The 17,995-nt window shown below is 42.8% G+C and overlaps 2 protein-coding genes across 3 annotated transcripts in view; one reads left to right on the forward strand and one right to left on the reverse strand.

Moving 5' to 3' along the window:
• FAM169A (family with sequence similarity 169 member A) overlaps positions 1-4,366 on the forward strand; it is a 44,955-nt gene extending 40,589 nt beyond the window's left edge. For both annotated transcript variants that reach the window (XM_081317118.1, XM_081317119.1), the window contains exon 13: positions 1,427-4,366. In XM_081317118.1, the coding sequence (XP_081173244.1) occupies positions 1,427-1,912 (486 nt within the window). In that variant the 3' untranslated portion in view covers positions 1,913-4,366. The remainder of the gene's footprint in view (positions 1-1,426) is intronic.
• A 1,649-nt stretch (positions 4,367-6,015) lies between these two features.
• On the reverse strand, positions 6,016-17,878 carry NSA2 (NSA2 ribosome biogenesis factor). The gene is made up of 6 exons (XM_081318738.1): positions 17,680-17,878; positions 13,690-13,877; positions 13,189-13,339; positions 10,722-10,901; positions 9,793-9,985; positions 6,016-6,261 (listed from the first exon to the last, which is right to left on the reverse strand). Exons 1-6 carry the CDS (start codon positions 17,680-17,682, stop codon positions 6,194-6,196), a joined length of 783 nt encoding a protein of 260 aa, XP_081174864.1. The 5' UTR covers positions 17,683-17,878; the 3' UTR covers positions 6,016-6,193.
• Positions 17,879-17,995: the final 117 nt, after the last annotated feature.

The raw sequence follows: 17,995 nt of genomic DNA on the forward strand, positions 1-17,995 counted from the left end.
GGCCAGCGCGTGCATGCCTCTGCCGGGACTCACCCGATGCCGGCGGGCTCCGCGGCATCCTTGCCCGGGCCCGGGCCCGTCCGGGTTGCAGCGAGCCTGGACGCAACGTGGGAGGGGTCATTTGGCGGCGACAGTCTGGCTGAGCGGCGGCTTCAGAATGCGGTGATAGAGGCTGCGCCCATTACACCTACTAGCCTGGCTGGGAATGCGTCGTCGTCAGAGCCCGTGAAGGCTGAAGAGGGGTCCATGGACTGGAGCTGGGAGGGGGCCATGCACGGGTGGGTGATGGGCGTGGTGGGAGGAATGGCGGGCCGCGAGGAGGTGGTCCCGGGGTACAATGGAAGTTTACCTGGTGAGCGGAAGACGCCGGGAGGCAGGGGTGAGGCAGGAGGCATTGTCAGGGAAGGGTGGGGTGGAAAAAGGGAGTGGGCGGGTGTAGGCGTGTATGGGTGGGGTGGGCGGTTTATGAGGAGGCCGTCTTTCGCCATTCTCGAGTGCTGGATTTGTCCGTTTCCACTAACGTCTCTGCTCCCGAGGATTTACTATTTTCCGGCGTATAAGGCGACTGGGCATATAAGATGACCCCCAACTTTTGAGAAGATTTTCATGCTTTAAAAAGTCATCTTATACGCCGGAAAATACGGTATGTAATGAACAATGTAAGTTTTGTAGACAAGAGAATTATTCTTTACTGAAATAGGGAAATGTAGGTTATCCAAAAAGTAAGCTCTTTTTTGCATATTATATGCTACCTTAGAGTATTTTTATTGCAATTAGGTAAAACTTAAAAACAGGATTTTGATATGTATTAGTCTGTCTATATTGACAACTTTGTTAATTGACTAGCTCATAACTAGAACTGTATTAACTTAATTACTTTTACTATGTGAAAATTAAGGGAATCAGAGAGGGAATTTTTATTGATGTAACCTGAACTATCTACAAACAACTTGTTATTTGCTACTTTGGACTACCCAACCACCATATTGCTTCACAAATATATGTATATACCCCTACCCCTTAACCTTTCCTCTACCCTATTCCAAGTCCCCTTTTCCCTACCTTCTTTGTTAACCCTATAAAACTAATAAAACTTTTTTTCAAAAAACAACAACAAAAAAAAACACAATTCAATCTCTGCTTCTTCATCCATGCTGGTTTTTATAAGTAGACTTCAGACTTGCATCATCTTTACTTTTGACCGGATTTTTTTCTGGTTGAGCCTTAAAGTGAACCTTTTAGATAACATATTTTAGTTTCAAGGTAATATACCTAATAGAAATCTATGGCAGAAGCATTGTGAAAATGAATGAAGTAAAGAAGCACTCTTGGGATTAAAAGCAACATCTATGATATTGCATATCTTAAGAGTTTTGTAGTGTTTTACATATATTTGACTTACAGTAGTGCTTGCTTTCTTCCTTAGGTTGAGAATTTGGCAGATTCTGAGATGGCAATAGAAGAGGAGCATGTTTCACAAAGGAAAAGAGCAAATACTGACCCTGTTTCAGCAGCAGAAAAAGAATCTTCTAATAATGGTATTTCAAACTCGGTAGCAGGTGAAGCTCCAGAAGATGCCATTTCTGAAAATGTCTCTCCCAACACAACGTCTTCCTTGGAAGAGCAAAGCGAAGAGGGTGGCTCTGACTCACCAGAAGCCCCCATTTCTCTGGGTCAGGGGGCGCTGATGATGGTTGAATTGGAGGACATCTCTTACCAGCAACATTCCGAAGGACAAAAGAACCAAATGGATGAACAGTCTGAAGAGTCAGCTGAGCCCGTGTCTGAGAGAGCTGCTGACAGCAGTTCAGAAGAGGCAGAAATTGAGGTGCCCGTAGTAGACAGGCGGACCTTACGAAGAAAGGCTAAAGGATACAAAGGCCCACCTAAGAAAAAAGGAAAACTAATTTGAACAGAATTGTAGTCAACCTAAATGGGAATGATTCCCATTTTCATTGTTTCTTTCTTCACAGAAAAAAGCCGTAAAATTACATACCACGGTAGGATACCCATGTATTTAAATACTGGAATCATTCCCAGTTTTTTTAATAGTCTGTTACTTATTTTGTTGTTTAACCACTACATAAAAGGAACTGAATTAAGTATGGAAGTAAATCTCTACTTTTGCTAAAGAATAATCATAAAGACACAAGTAGTTAAAGTGGAGACAGTAACTATAAACCAATTATTTTGGAGATGTTGAAGGTCCAGATGCCACTTTAACCATTGTATTGTTAAGCTGCCTCAAGTAGTTATTTGTAAGCCCTTGTGTACAATAACACATAATTTGTGAAGTGTCAGGCATTTTCTTCATCCCTAAATGATTAATTGCACACCTTGATGCTTTTTCAAGCTTAGCAGGGATAGGCATTTATAATTATAGGGTTCTTTTTTTCAAACCCTGTTACTGTTATTTTGTAGTAAATTTAAAGTCTTGTTTTAAACAGAAATATAGAATACTTGATATTATTTGTGCTTAGTTCAAAATACCTTTCAACTTTTATATGGATACTATATACCCACATTCAAAAAAGCCAAGATTATATGATCCTAACTAAACCTGAATCTTCAGTCTGTGTTGGAGTACTCCGATTATTTTGCCAGTGAATAAAGCTCCTAATATATACATAGTAAAGTGAACTACTTCAGAGTAATTGTAGATTAGACCGTCATAAGAATTTATGATTATCATTTTCTAAGTATTAGCAGTTGGACAGATTCAGTCATTGGTTTGAGGCATATTCAGTCTTGAGTTTGAGTATATATATGCAGTTAAAAATATTCATTTGAAAATATGTGTGTGTTCACTTTACTCTTTTTAGAATTGGTGTTTTGGCTCCTGGCTGTATAAGCTCACAGTCTTCTCAGTAATAGCTCAGTTGATTGCTTTTTTGAAACAACTCATCTTGACATAGAGATGCAGGTTTCTTTTTTTTTTAAAGCAGATCATGAGAAGTTTTGGCTTTGAGCTTGATCAGAGTTGCCAAGTTGTTTGAATTTTCAGCATGATACACATTTTTCTACCAGTGTACATTTTGTATATCATGTATTAGAATTTGTGCAGAAATATTGGTTCTAATATAAACACTTTCTATAAAGCACCTAAAACAGCTTGTATCTTGTACTCCCCTCTTTTGGTAAAATAAGACATTTTGACAATTTTAAGATCGGAGCAGTTTTTTTGCTAGTGTTGAAGTTTTTGAGATGGACAAGGTTAAATTACAGTTTTTGAAAGGAACCATAGTTATGAACGTTAGATGTATTGAGCTAGATAAACATCCCAAGGGGCTTGATAATTCTTATTCTGTAAAACAAAACAATATTTTGTGAAGTGGTTAAGTGTGTATTTCTATTATGGCTTCTGGATTGGTAGTGATTTAATACTATACTAAATGTGTTTTAAATCAGTGTTTTCCCAAAATAAATTTGACTTGTACATTTAAATAAAAAAACATTTATTCTCAGTCTGTATTTAAATTGGTCTATGTAACATTTAATTGCAAACTTACTCCTTACATGAGAGCTGAGTTTCTTAACCTTTTTAGGATAGTTAGTTATAAAATCTTAAAAGTTAATTTTGATATCTGTGGTCACTCCAGAAAACATTTTCACTGTTTTATCTATAAACCAGAAGGATATTTTTTCTTGTATGCACAAGTAAGAAAAACTCTTTTCCGCAGAAAGCAACCTAGTAGCTGAAATTATTCAAAAATCTCTCTTGGACTACATATTGTTTATAAAAATGTATGATGCCTTTAGCGAAGTCTGGAAGAATTAAGTTCAATACTGATTTGTTACAATAGCAAATATTTGTATGTATTATGTAACTAAAACTTGGGGGGGGGTGTCCCTCGCTGGAATTAGGTAACCTTGCTTCAGTAATGTTATTGGTGTTTATCAGCTATTATCTTTTTTACACTGCAGCAGTTATTGAAGTAATGCCCTTAAATTATGTTGAGAAATTAGTTAAAAACAAATTTGTAAAGCCAAAAGGATTATTATATTGTTTAGCTTAAATAGGTGAAATTATCGGGTCTGCAAAGAACAAAATTCTTGATAAAAGTTCATAGCAGAAGTGTAAAAGATACTGTACAAAACAAAATTGGAAAGCAGTATTATCATTTATCTGTTTTTAGTTTAAAAATAATATTTAAAGAAAGTACCATGTGAACTCAACTTTGTTTTTAATTATATAGTTTTCTAGGATCTCATTTCTTATTCAGGTTTTACTGCTTCCAGTGTCAAGGTGTCTTTTACATTTCATGCATGTTACCATTTTCAAGTATGATTTCATGAACTGTTTTACTGTACCTATTGCATGAAGTATGTAGAATCTCTTCTACATAAATTTAATAAAATGTTTACCTTTTAGCTCAATAGAAATGTTGTGGTTTATTTTTGTTTATGCACATCCCTTAGTCATGAACTTGTAATACAGTGTAGTTAAGTTGCAGCACAACATTCATTTTTCATCATCATTGCAGCATTTGCTTTTAAGGAAATTATCTGCAGAGTTGTTGATAAAATATTTTAATATGCTGTCTTATAGTAATACCGTGTTTTTCCCTTATGGTGTGCACTGTTTCTAATTGGTTAAACGTAACATATTTTAATTTTCTTATAATTCTTACTAGCTTAAAAAATTCCTTTCTTCTTAGTCAAGATGGGTGAGCATTTATCCAGACACCCATGGCCCAATATAACCTAACTAGACATAGTAGGCCAATAGAACAAGGGACCAGTGATAAGATTTTTTACATTGTAGCTGGGAAATTCGATCCACTTAGGTTCAATGGGAATTTTGCTCTACTAAGTCTTGAATGACTAGGATATTATATGCAGCAGAAATCTTCCCATAGTCACTGGGAATAAAAAGTTTGAATCCTGTTTCTATAAACCATCAGAAAAGCAAACCCTAATCTCTTGATCACAAAATGAAATTAATACAATGTAACATGTTGTGGTTATACATAAAAGGTAAAGGTAAAGGTTCCCCCGCACATGCGTGCTAGTCGTTTCCGACTCTAGGGGCCGGTGCTCATCTCCGTTTCATAGCCGAAGAGCCAGCGCTTGTCCGAGGACGTCTCCGTGGTCATGTGGCCGGCATGACTAGACGCCAAAGGCGCACGGAACGCTGTTACCTTCCCACCGGAGTGGTCCCTATTTTTCTACTTGCATTTTTACGTGCTTTCGAACTGCTAGGTGGGCAGAAGCTGGGACGAGTAACAGGCGCTCACTCTGCTACGCGGCACTCGGGATTCGACCCGCCAAACTGCCGACCTTCCGATCGACAAGTTCAGCGTCCTAACCCACTGAGCCACCGCGTCCCATGTGGTTATACATACTGCACACAAAAAAGAATGTTAAGATAGGTTGCAGTAACATTACTGGTAGACATAGTTCAATAATTGGTCTACTAATCTATATTATTAAAATTATAGGCTTTTGATCCTACATATAGTATCCAACCTTGGATAGATCAACCCACCTTGTATTCTGAAGTTTGGGGAAATAGGATAGATAGGATTGACACTAATCCCAGATTACAGAGGAAAGGGTAAGCTTCTAACCACACTTCCTCTTGGAGGGAGTTATGATTATACACTGAAAGCAGCAAACATATTAACTTAAGAGTTTCACTAACATTTCACTATATACAAAGAAAAAGAAACCACTTCAGGAAATGTTTTAACATATGTAAAACAAGATTACAGTTCAGTCACCCACACATTCCTAGGTTAAGAATATTTTGTATACTTAGAAAATTTCCCCTGGAACTAATGACCTGCAATATACTATGAATATGCTTTCTCACTACCAAGATGCTACCAGATATCCACCAAGTTGGAATATTTTTATACTTCAACTTGTGTCCCACATGTGTGAAATTTGGTGCAGAAAGTTAGTTTCAGCTATTACTTATCCACACGTACCTACTTTCTTAATACTGAAAAAAATGACGGTAAAGGATGTTACTGTGTGCAAGAAACAAGGACTACAGATATTCTGTTTAAATCTATTTACCATTCTAATCAAGAATTTTTTTATTTTTGATAACATTTGGAGAAAAGCCAGCTCTTCAGCAGTCCTCTGTCTTATGAGATGGCTCTTCGGAAATACATTCTTTTATCTGAAGTCTGCAGAAGTACTTGTCTGTGTGTGAAAAGCTTGCACACCCATAGCTGCAGTGTCACTATACAAGTAGAACTGCATTAATGCATCCATCATTTTCTGGATTATTGGTTACTTGTGCATATTTTCCTGAAAAGAAAACAAGTTTTACTGAAAATGAATATTTATAAATGGCAGATTCTTAATAATTCAGTCTACTAGTGCAATATAATTCTTAAAAAAAGCATCCCTCCATAGCTGGCATTTGAATACATTGTGTTAAAACTCTACTTAAGAGGAAGGAGTCGGGGAAAAGAGAATAATGGGCCTTTATTTTTACCAACTGAAAAGTTACTTCTGTGAGACTGGACAAACCAACATTAAAATTTGTTACAATTAAGTTGCATAATGTAACTTGAATGAACTGCATAATTTCCTCTAACTGCTGAGTGATTGCTACATAAGACATATTAAAAATACATATGGATTTTGACTAGGAGTCAAAGAAATGTACTACCATCTCTGGGAGGATCATCTGAGTTGGCTCGGGAGTTCATGGCTTCCATGACGGCCATGGACCTGACGCAAGTAATTTCGGGACCGACTCATGAGGGAGGCCACACCCTTGACCTAGTTTTCTTATCTGGACGGTGGTTAGATGATCTTGGTGGGGGCTCCCCAATTGTTATGCCCCTGTCATGGACCGATCATCATCTCCTGCGGCTGGTCTTCCGCTTTGCCACCCCCCGCCGTGGGTGTGTGGAACCTATCAAATGGTACCGCCCCAGACGCTTAATGGATCCCCAGAGGTTCCAGGCGGCGCTGGGGTCCCCACCTGCCTCCCTTGCTCACAGCTCGGCAGATGCCTTAGTGGAAGCCTGGGAAAGGGCAGCCACTGAGGCTCTTGACCGAGTTGTACCCCTGCGGCCCCTGACCCGGTGCAGATCCCGTCGAGCTCCATGGTTCTCCGCGGAGCTCCGGGAGATGAAGCATCGGAGACGGGGCCTAGAGAGCGGTTGGAGATCCAGCCGATCCGAATCCGACCGATTGCGACTAAGAACCTATACTAGGTCTTATCTCGCTGCGATAAGGGAGGCGAGGTCTAACCACTTCGCCACCCTTATCGCGTCCGCAGATAATCGCCCGGCCGCCCTGTTTAGGGTGACTCGCTCCCTCCTGAATCAGGAGGTGAGGGAGGAACCCTTGCAGGGTCGTGCCGAGGAGTTTAACCAGCATCTGTCGGACAAAATCGCTCGGATTCGGACCGGTCTGGACTCTGACTGGGCAGAGTCTGTCGAGCAGGACACGGGTGGTCTTGTCGATATCACCTGGGAGGAGTTTGATTCTGTGACTCCGGAGGAAGTGGACAGGATCATGGGGAGGCTGAGCACCACCACATGTTTATTGGACCCGTGCCCTTCCTGGCTGGTCTATGCAGCCCGGGAGAGGACACGCAGCTGGTTCCAGGCAGTTATATCGGCTTCTTTGAGTGAGGGCAGCTTCCCCGCCGTCTTGAAAGAGGCGGTGGTGAGGCCTCTCCTCAAGAAGCCTGCCTTGGACCCAGCTGTATTGAACAACTTTCGTCCTGTCTCCAACCTTCGCTTTCTTGCGAAGGTTGTTGAGAGTGTGGTGGCACATCAGCTCCCTCTGGTCCTGGATGAAGCGGATTATCTAGACCCGTACCAATCGGGTTTCAGGCCCGGGTACAGCACGGAGACGGCATTGGTCGCGCTGGTGAATGATCTCTGGAGGGCTCGGGACAGGGGGCATTCCTCTGTTCTGGTCCTATTAGACCTCTCAGCGGCTTTCGATACCATCGACCATGGTATCTTGCTGCGGCGTCTCAGGGGATTGGGAGTGGGAGGCACGGTTTTACAGTGGTTCTCCTCCTATCTCCAGGGACGCTCGCAGTCGGTGTTGGCAGGGGGGCAGAGGTCGACCGCGAGGTCTCTCATTTGTGGAGTTCCTCAGGGGTCGGTCCTCTCGCCTCTCCTGTTCAACATCTATATGAAACCGCTGGGTGAGATCATTCGTGGTTTTGGAGTTGGGTATCATCAGTATGCTGATGATACCCAGCTTTTCTTTTCGACCCCAAACCACCCCAGTGATGCCCTCACCGTGATGTCCCGTTGCCTGGAGGCGGTTCGGGTCTGGATGGGGAGGAACAGACTTCAACTCAACCCCGACAAGACCGAGTGGCTTTGCATACCTTCATCCCAGGTTTATTCAGACATTCCACCTCTTGCTATGGGGGGCGAATTATTACCCCCCGTAGATAGGGCTCGCAACTTGGGAGTCCTCCTAGATTCACGGCTCACTCTGGAAGACCACATAGGAGCTGTGACTAGGGGGGCTTTCGCCCAGGTTCGCCTGGTGAGCCAGTTGCGGCCCTATCTAAGCCGGGATGATCTATGCACGGTCACTCACGCGCTCGTGACCTCTCGACTAGACTACTGCAACGCTCTCTACATGGGGCTGCCCTTGAGGACCACCCGGAAGCTCCAACTGGCACAGAATGCAGCCGCGAGAGTTGTGTTGGGAGTTTCCCGATACTCCCATGTCACACCTCTGCTCCGTGAGCTGCATTGGTTGCCAGTTGTCTTCCGGGTGAGATTCAAGGTACTAGTAATGGTGTTTAAAGCCCTACATGGCAGGGGTCCGGAGTACCTTAGGGAACACCTGCTGCCGGCGTCAACTTCCCTCCGCCCTGTACGTTCCCACAGAGAGGGACTCCTCAGGGTGCCACCGGTCAGAGAATGTAGATTGGTGGCCCCCAGGGGGAGATCTTTCTCTGTGGGCGCCCCGGAGCTATGGAACCAGTTACCGGTTGAGCTCCGGACGGCACCCGATCTTCGCTCCTTTCGCCGCGATCTGAAAACATACCTGTTCGAACAAGCCGGCCTGGCCTGAGGGGGGATTGGTGGGGTTTTTTATTATCATTTTATTGGGGTTTTTATTAATGTACCAACTGTTTTTATGGGTATGTATTTAATTATCTTTTAATTTTTGTAACTCTGTGTTTTATTCTTGCCCTGTACACCGCCCTGAGTCCTTCGGGAGAAGGGCGGTATAGAAATATTAATAAATTAAATTAAATTAAAATTACTGGAGCAGGGAAGAAGCAGCTGAAATTGATGAATAAAATCTTATTTTTTTTCTTTTCATAAGATACACTTGAACTGCTGCTGGGCAAATTTAGACAAAAGTAATTATCAAGATCCAAGCAAATTGTGATTTTTTTTTATCTTGCTAAGCAAGAAATACTTCTTTACTTATTAGGTTTATGTGGTGCCTATCTCATTTAGAGATGACTAGACATCCTGTAGTTTTCATCCTGAAAACCTGCAATTTCATACAATTCTCACATAATATCTAATTGCTTAAATATTTCTTTCATTAGCATTATTAGGCGCCTTGGTGGCACAATGGTTAGAATGCAGTACTGCAAGCTAACTCTGCCCACAGCAAGGAGTTCAATTTAGACCAGCTCAAGGTTGACTCAGCCTTTCATCCTTATGAGGTCAGTAAAACTAGGACCCCAGATAGTTGGGGGCAATATGCAAATAAGGTTTACATTGTAAATTGCCCAGAGTATGCCGTAAAACACTATGGTGTGGTATACAAGCCTAAATACTATTACTATTAATTCTTATTACTTAAAAGTAGTATTCGGTTACTTACCCCAGATAACTTTGCCTCCTTGGGTGACGAGACCAAGCTCACTCACGTTCACCTCGATTACTGTACCTCTTGTGATTACTCCCAAAGAAGTATAGAGAGGAGAAGATGGATTCTTTTTTACACCAAGAATAGGTAGGCAAAACGTGGCTTTAAGTTCTGGATGTGTTACATGGGCCTTCTTAAATCGCAAACCCTGTTATTCAACAAAATAAATAAAATTCTATGGTAAGTAACCATAGAAAAAAAGAGAATTCAAACTAACACATGCATTTATTCTTAATCCCAATCCCACATAAATGGGCTTAGTTTTAAACTCAGAAAGGTTAACAGCTGTTTATGAGCATTCATGACTCTGATTTCCACTAGGTTGATGGACTACAATTGTGACCAGTTCCAGGTAGCTTCTCCTCTTTTTCACGATCGCTAAATGTACCATTTTGTCTTCCTAATTTTGTTTATTTACTTATTAAATTTATTGGCTGCCCGTTTTACCACAGCGTGACTTTGGGTGGCTTACAATATTAAAAAGATAAAACTGCAGAAAATTTATAGACAATATAAATTAAATATTATAAAAATACAAATACTCAGCTCTAACTAAAAGATAGGGAGGGAAGGAGAAAGATAAGCAGGATGGGAGACGGGATTTATTATTCATCTATCAATCACCCCACTGTAGAGCCCCTCCATTGGAGGTCTAAGCCAATTGGCAAAGCCAGGTCTTTAAGCTCTTGTGGAACATGGGGAGTGGCAAGATGTTCCAAAGGGTAGGTGTAATGGTAGAGAAGGCTCTACTCTCTGCCAGCCAGAATACTTTGGTTGATGGGACCTACAGCATGCCTCCTCTGCTGACATGGGTGGGGCATCTTTACTGAAGATTGAACATGAAAAAGCAAATTAGCTATTAACCTACTACAAGTAATATTTACCATTGGTCGAATGAAGCGCTCGTATTTTGGAGGTTTTCTGGTAAAGCCGTCCCCTACAAAACACACTTTGGTAACCATTCTTTTCCAAGCCTTCTTCTTTCGTTTTCCAGTGCGAATCACTTTGAGCACTTCTGTTTCTCCCTGGGCCCGGACTTTGGGCACAGGAACCTCCCATTTCCCCTAAAAATAAGTAATTTGTAACATTAGATGGGAACACATACAATATACTGCTTCATTAATTTTGCAACATACTAGTTTGTCTAACACAGGCATGTCAAACTCGTGACGTCACATGATGTCGCGCAACGTATCGGAACTTTTTCTCATTGCCGAAAATGGGATGGGCGCGGTTTCTCCGTGATGCTCTGGCCCGTGGGCCGGCAGTTTGACACCCCTGGTCTAACACAATAACAGAATGATTGTATCTGCATCACAAGCCACAGTGCCCCAACCATTGAAGTTATTGCTAATGGTTCGTTTGATTGTCAACTCTATGTCCGTTTCAGGCTTAGATGTTTAACATACCTACTTGAAAGAACAGCTCACTGGGACTTGAATAACAGATTGTCCTATTTCCTCCTGGGCTATAACATATACATTGTGAGCAGAAATACTAAGCTTATAGTCTAGATCCGTGGTGGCGAACCTAGGTGGCACACAGAGCCATCTCTCTGTGGCCATGTGTGCCATCGCCCCAGTCCTAGGCCTTCAGCTGGGTTTTATAAAACCTTTTCGCTTTAGGCCTCCATCGCCATGTGCCCAAAAAAAAAAAAGGTTCAATCAATGAATCAATTTCATCTCACAGGGAAAAAAAGATCTTGCAAAGTTGGAATTGATTGATTGAACTTTTTAGCCCAACTTACTCTGCCGTTACCACCGCAGCCATGCCCACCCAATGGGCCACACCCACCCAATGGGCCACACCCACCCAATGGGCCATGCCCACCCGGCACCCGACGATACATAAGTGGGTTTTGGGTTGCAGTTTGGGCACTCGGTCTTTAAAAGGTTCGCCATCACTGGTCTAGATAGTCCAGCTAAGAACCATATTGAACAGATTGGGGTATCATGAAAAGGTGATGTATTTATCTGATTTGTTGCATTTACCACATATTTTATTACTGTATTTTCTTTTCTTTTATTTATTTTTCTTTTATTTTAATCTTATTTATATCCTGCCCTTCTCCGAAGACTCAGGGCGGCTTACAATTTAAGCACAAATCAATGTGCTTAGCAATAGCCTTCATTCTATGTATATGCCTGCTTAATAGGGCTTTCGCCCCCCCCCCAGCGGCATTTTTACAAAGTCAGCTTATTGCCCCCAACAATCTGGGTCCTCATTTTACCTACCTCGGAAGGATGGAAGGCTGAGTCAACCTTGATGTTTTATCTATTTTACTTTGGAATTAGAACCTGTACTTTATTTTTATTTTCTTTGATAGGGTTATTAATAATTACTACTACTACAGTTAGGGACGCTGTAGCTCAGTGGATTAGGACGCTGAGCTTGTCGATCAGAAGGTTGGCAGTTTGGCGGGTCGAATCCCGAGTGCCACGTAACAGAGTGAGTGCCTGTTACTCGTCCCAGCTTCTGCCAACCTAGCAGTTCGAAAGCACGTAAAAATGCAAGTAGAAAAATAGGGACCACTACGGTGGGAAGGTAACAGCGTTCCGTGCACCTTTGGCGTCTACTCATGCCGGCCACATGACCACAGAGACGTCCTCGGACAAACGCTGGCTCTTCGGCTTTGAAACAGAAATGAACACCGGCCCCTAGAGTTGGAAACGACTAGCACGCATGTGCGGGGGAACCTTTACCTTTACTACTACAGTTGGATTGTATCAGTGTGGGAAATCTGTAAAGTCTGGTTTGATTACACAGACAACTCTTATTGTTCTTCCTATCAAGAGAACATTGCTATACAGGAAAACTATATCAAAATAAGCTTTGCAACAGGCAGAGGAAATCTTCCAATATTCAGGAGGACATAAAATTCCTCTCATTTATAATGGAGAGTGGAGCAATAGGAATTTATATTAAATATTGCCCTCCACTTTTGAAAAAGCCAGAAACGGCTGTATCTTCCCACGAAGAAAAATACAGAAAATATACAGGTATTTCTTCCCAGCAAAGTGTTTTAAGGCCAAGTCTTTGTTTTTTAGCAATTCCCTGTACACCAATTTAATTTCGCTTTATACAAGTAATCAGATGTTTTAAAAAGCTATACTTATATTCCAAAGTGGGAGATATAAAAGTACAAAGCAAATTAAAACACTTATGTAGATTTTTGGACAAATCTAGTAAAACTCATCATAAATGCAAATTAATATCCTACCTAGAACAGAACACTGGAATAAGCATTCAATATTTTGAATAAATACTAGTCATTATTTTGCAAATCAGTATTTTAAAGCAACAGTAAATAACCTTGCAAATTATATCAACTTAAGCATCTGTATGACTTACAGCTTTTTCTTTTCGTTTTTGTTTGATCATGTTGGAAAGAACTTTTGCTCGAGACTGGCTCTCCCTATCCAACAGGTATGCTGGCACAGCGCCTTCTGGGGTCTTGTCATCATTCTTCTGCTTGCTATTTCTCTTTTCATGCATCTTAATGCTAGAGGGATAGATACAACAAGCTGCTTTTCAGATGTTTCCAAATTAATTTAGCACTAAATCAGCAACACTGCCCCATGAAAACTTTTAGAAATAGAGATCTTAAATGGATTCCAAAGCTTAGAGAGAACCATACTACTTATAGGCAAAATATGCAAGATTAACACCAACTAGTAACATGAAGCACTTTTCCTAAGACAAGTGCCTCAAGAAAACTATACTAATGTCATTGTATCTAAACTCTTGAGTAATGGATATACACAAAAATAATCAGCATACATTCTAATAAGACTAGATCAGCAGTACAATTTATTGTATGAGTCCTTAAGTTTATAATAAAAATTGTCTCACGTCTTTTTCATTTGTATTTTTTCCGCGTGGCGCTGTTTATGGTACAGTTTAGCTTTTAATCCTATCATTTTCTTAGCTTTCTTTGACCGCTCATGAGCCTCACGACCTTCTTTCTTCCTTTTCTTCTCATGGTAATCCAAGCGGTAGCCATATCGCTTCCGATGTAACTCTATATACTCGTTTTGGGGCTGTGAATTAGAGAACAAAATAGAAATTAAACTGTTAAAATTATACCCATCATTTTTTCAGTGTCTGTATTTACATAAATATTATTTTTGTGGTGTTCATTTCAGCATATTTCTATCTGAAACTGACATACTGCCATACTTATTTAGTCTCCAAGTAATTACACATGAATCTGTCACTAAGGAATAAATCTAAATATATAAAAAAGCCACTTAAAAATAAAATATCCACAGCCACGCATCCATTTTATTTCCACGGTTTTCACCTTAGCCATTTTAACCAAACAGCCACAATACTTCAAAGTGAAACTCTAGCAAGAAACATTTGATTAAAAATTTATCAAAAAATCAATTTCTATCAATTTTACTTGATACATGAAAATGTTTTATGCTATTGCAAGCATTAATCAGTTTATTAATAGCAGCTGTCTATTAGGCTGATTCTTAACAAATCTGACTACAGTATGGTTTTGTATCTCATATCTTTTTCCATTTTGTAATGCTTTATGCAATTAATGACACAAACTTTAATACATAAAAGCATACAATTTCTGCACAAACATAAAACATAGCCCAGGAGAGAAACACGCAAAAAAACAAAGAATAGATTATTTCTAGTCACAAATGTAGAATCTGCTATCTACTAGATCCATGGTGGCGAACCTATGGCACGTGTGAAACAGGTGGCACACAGCGCCCTCTCTGTTGGCACTTGTGCTGTCGCCCCAGTCCTAGGCCTTCAGCTCGGTTTTATAAAACCTTTGCGCTTTAGGCCTCCGCCACCGTGTGCAAAAATAAATAAATAAAAAATGGGGATGTCCATTTGGTCCTATGAGTTCATTCATTCATTCATTCATTCATTCATTCATTTATTTATTTATTTATTTGGATTTGTATACCGCCCTTTCCCGAAGGACTCAGGGCGGTTTACAGGGAATTAAAACAAGAAATACAAAAATTAAAAACAATTAAAAAGATTATAATTGTCCCTGAGAGAATAAAAACCCCAATTAAAATTAAAATTAAAATTCTCAGCCTGGGCCAGAGAGCTCGAAGAGCCAGGTCTTCAGGTCCCGGTGGAATGAACGGAGGTCGGGGGCAGTCCTCAACTCCACGGGCAGCTGGTTCCAGAGGGCAGGCGTACCCACTGAGAAGGCCCTCCCCCTGGGCGTTACCCGCCGGCAATCTTTTACTGGCGGCACCCTGAGAAGACCCTCCCTGTGGGAGCGCACTGGACGAAGGGAACTTGATGCCGGCAGCAGGTGTTCCCTCAGATATCCCGGACCCAAGCCATTTAGGGCTTTATAGGTCATTACCAGCACCTTGAATCTCACCCGGAGGGCAACCGGAAGCCAATGCAGCTCGCGGAGTAGAGGTGTTACATGGTGACCTAACCCTAACCCTAAGTGGAATTTTCCTCCAATGGGATTTTCCAATGTATTTTACCAGGAAACATAGATAGGGCAGCCTATAAAAATAAGTGCCCTCCTAACCATACCCAAACACTCTGAGTTTGTTAGCGATGTCCATTTTGGTTTATGAGTTCATGGTGACCTAACCCTAAGTGGAAAATTCCTCCAATGGGATTTTCCCATGTATTTTACCAGGAAACATATAGGGCAGCCTAGAAAAGTAATTGCTCTCCTTAACCATACCCAAGTATTCCGAGTTTGTTGGTGACGTCCATTTTGCTGAGTTCATGGTGACCTAACCCTAACCCTAGGTCCATGGTGATGAACCTATGTCACACGTGCCGCAGGTGGCACGCAGAGCCCTCTCTGTGGGCACACGCACTGTCGCCCCAGTCCTACGGTTTCAGCTAGCTATTATAAAACCTTTTTGCTTTAGGCCTCCGCTGGCATGTGCAAAAAAAAATAGTTTCAATCAATTTCAACTTCTCGTGGGGAAAAAAAAGATCTCGCAAAGTTGGAATTAACTGATTGAACTTTTTAGTCCCACCCAGTCTGCCTTTACGACTGCAGCCAAATCCATGTGGCCCACGAAGCCATCCTGGAAACAGTGAGGGAACGGCCCCTGCTGCCTTGGCCCTGGCCCAGGCCATCCGGGATCCAATGTACAATTTCGTGGTGGTCATCTATGCTGAAATACATTCAGTCCACAAGGCCATCTGGAAACATCAAGGGACAAGCTTCTGCTACGTCGGCACTGCTCCCTGGGCATACGCTGGGGAGGTATCACCCTTTGTGAGGAATGAAGAAATGCACCATTGCCTGGAAGTGGCCAGCACATGGTCCTGCCTACTTTGGGCAGGCTAGGGGCTAGGCAGATTTGTGCCACCCGGCTCAGCCTCTTGGCACTGTGAGGAGAGCGTCCTTCTGCCTGCCAAAACTGGGCGGGCTGGGGGCTGGGCAACATTGCGCAGGTAACATCGACTCTCACGCTGCTCATGGTATCCCCTACCCCAGAGCCCACCAAGCCGGATATGTGAAGTAGGTGAGGGCCATGTGCTGGACACTTCCAGGCGATGGTGCATTTCTTCATTCCTCAGTTGCGTTTCTTGCCTGTTTTTCTTCCTCCCTCATCTCAAATATTTTCCCACCACTCTGTTCTTAGGAAGGAAGGAAGGAAGGAAGGAAGGAAGGAAGGAAGGAAGGAAGGAAGGAGAGGGAGGGTCTGAGGGAAGTCCTGCCTTAGTCCTGCCCTGCTGCCTTTTCACCATCCCCTTGCCCCCTCCTCCTGGCCTATCCTGTGGGGTCTCCCATCCTATTGCTAAGAAAGCTTTAGATACAAAGCCAGGTCTCACATGGAGAGGGAGTGGGCCTCCCTCTTGACTTTGCCCTCATACCCATCATGAGCAACCTGGCTAAAGAGAACAAGCATAGCAGCAGCAGCCTTGAGGAGGAGGTAAGTGCAGCTGGGCACCCCCTTGGGGAAGTGGGGTTGGGCTTAGTGCCGCAGGCTGGGCATTTGACCTCCGCGCCACCGTCCAGCCGCCCTCCCATGACCTGAGAGGAACAGTGAGGCTCCTCCAGTGGACCATGCCTTGGCACTTGCCTCAGTCCCATCTCCTTCTGCCAGAGACCCTCAGATCTGTTCCACTCCTGCCTAGGCCCCCACAGGCACTCTTGACGCAAACGATGTAGAGCTGGCCATGCCCACCCAGTAGGCCACACGCCCTCCAGCCACGCCCACCCAGTAGACCGCGCCCCTCCAGGGCAACCACAATGCTGATGTGGCCCTCAATGAAATTGAGTCTGAGACCCCTGTACTAGATGATACTGAACACCTCCCATTATCCTTCACCATACCCCATTACTGGCAGCCGGGGTTACAGGAAACGCTAGTTCATCAACAGCTGAAAAGTCACTTAACTGCCTAGTTCCGCATTAGTTTCTTTCTGCTCTTGAATTAGCCAGCCAGTAAGCAACTCGTGCTATAAAAATGACGTTTGTTGATGTAACATTGAACTACAATCCAATACAAAATGCAAGCCTACTCAGATGCAAATCCTTGGGAGATCAATATAGATCAGTTGCAGCCTCAGCGAGGCGTATAATTAGACCAGGGGTAGGCAACCTTGGCTCTTTTATGACTCGTGGACTTCAACTCCCAGAATTCCTGAGCCAGCACAACTGGCTCAGGAATTCTGGGAGTTGAAGTCCACGAGTCATAAAAGTGCCAAGGTTGTTTACCCCCGAATTAGACTGAAGTCTGACCTACCAGCCCGACTCCGAGTACCGCCTTCTCTTTCTCTTTGCCTTCCACAAAGCAGCTCCCTGGTCCCTAGAAAGCCTCCCCTCATCCCATTCCGTTCAAAAAGTCCACGGTCCGCCAATCCACTCACCATTGCAACTCAGTGCCCGAAGCCCGAGCAGACCCTTCTTTCGAGCCAGAAAGAAAAAAGGAAGAGCGACAGTCAAACAAGTCCGGGTAATATCCAGTTCCACTTTCGCCCGTTCCGCCGACTAGCGAAGGAGCTCAGATATCTGGCGATTCCTCCTCCCTCCCGCCGCCCCGGACCGTCTGAAGTGTAGGGTGAAACGAAGGGGGGGCGAGTAGGGAAAAGCAAAACTAAAGAATTGCGCTCAGGCTTTTCTTTGGATGCTTCCCGGAACTTGTGGAGAGAGCGGAAGAAAAGTAGCAGGCCCGCTGCGAAGGAA

The sequence above is a fragment of the Vipera berus genome (assembly GCF_964194415.1).
Source record: "Vipera berus genome assembly, chromosome: 2".
In the NCBI taxonomy this organism is placed as follows: domain Eukaryota; kingdom Metazoa; phylum Chordata; class Lepidosauria; order Squamata; family Viperidae; genus Vipera; species Vipera berus.

What these genes read in the sequence shown, in the direction of transcription:
- NSA2 (XM_081318738.1), bottom strand. An exon ending in AGCGCTTCATTCGACCAATG is followed by an intron (nt 9,986 to 10,721) that starts GTAAATATTACT and finishes GTTGAATAACAG; the next exon opens with GGTTTGCGATTTAAGAAGGC. An exon ending in AGGAGGCAAAGTTATCTGGG is followed by an intron (nt 6,262 to 9,792) that starts GTAAGTAACCGA and finishes TTTTCTTTTCAG; the next exon opens with GAAAATATGCACAAGTAACC.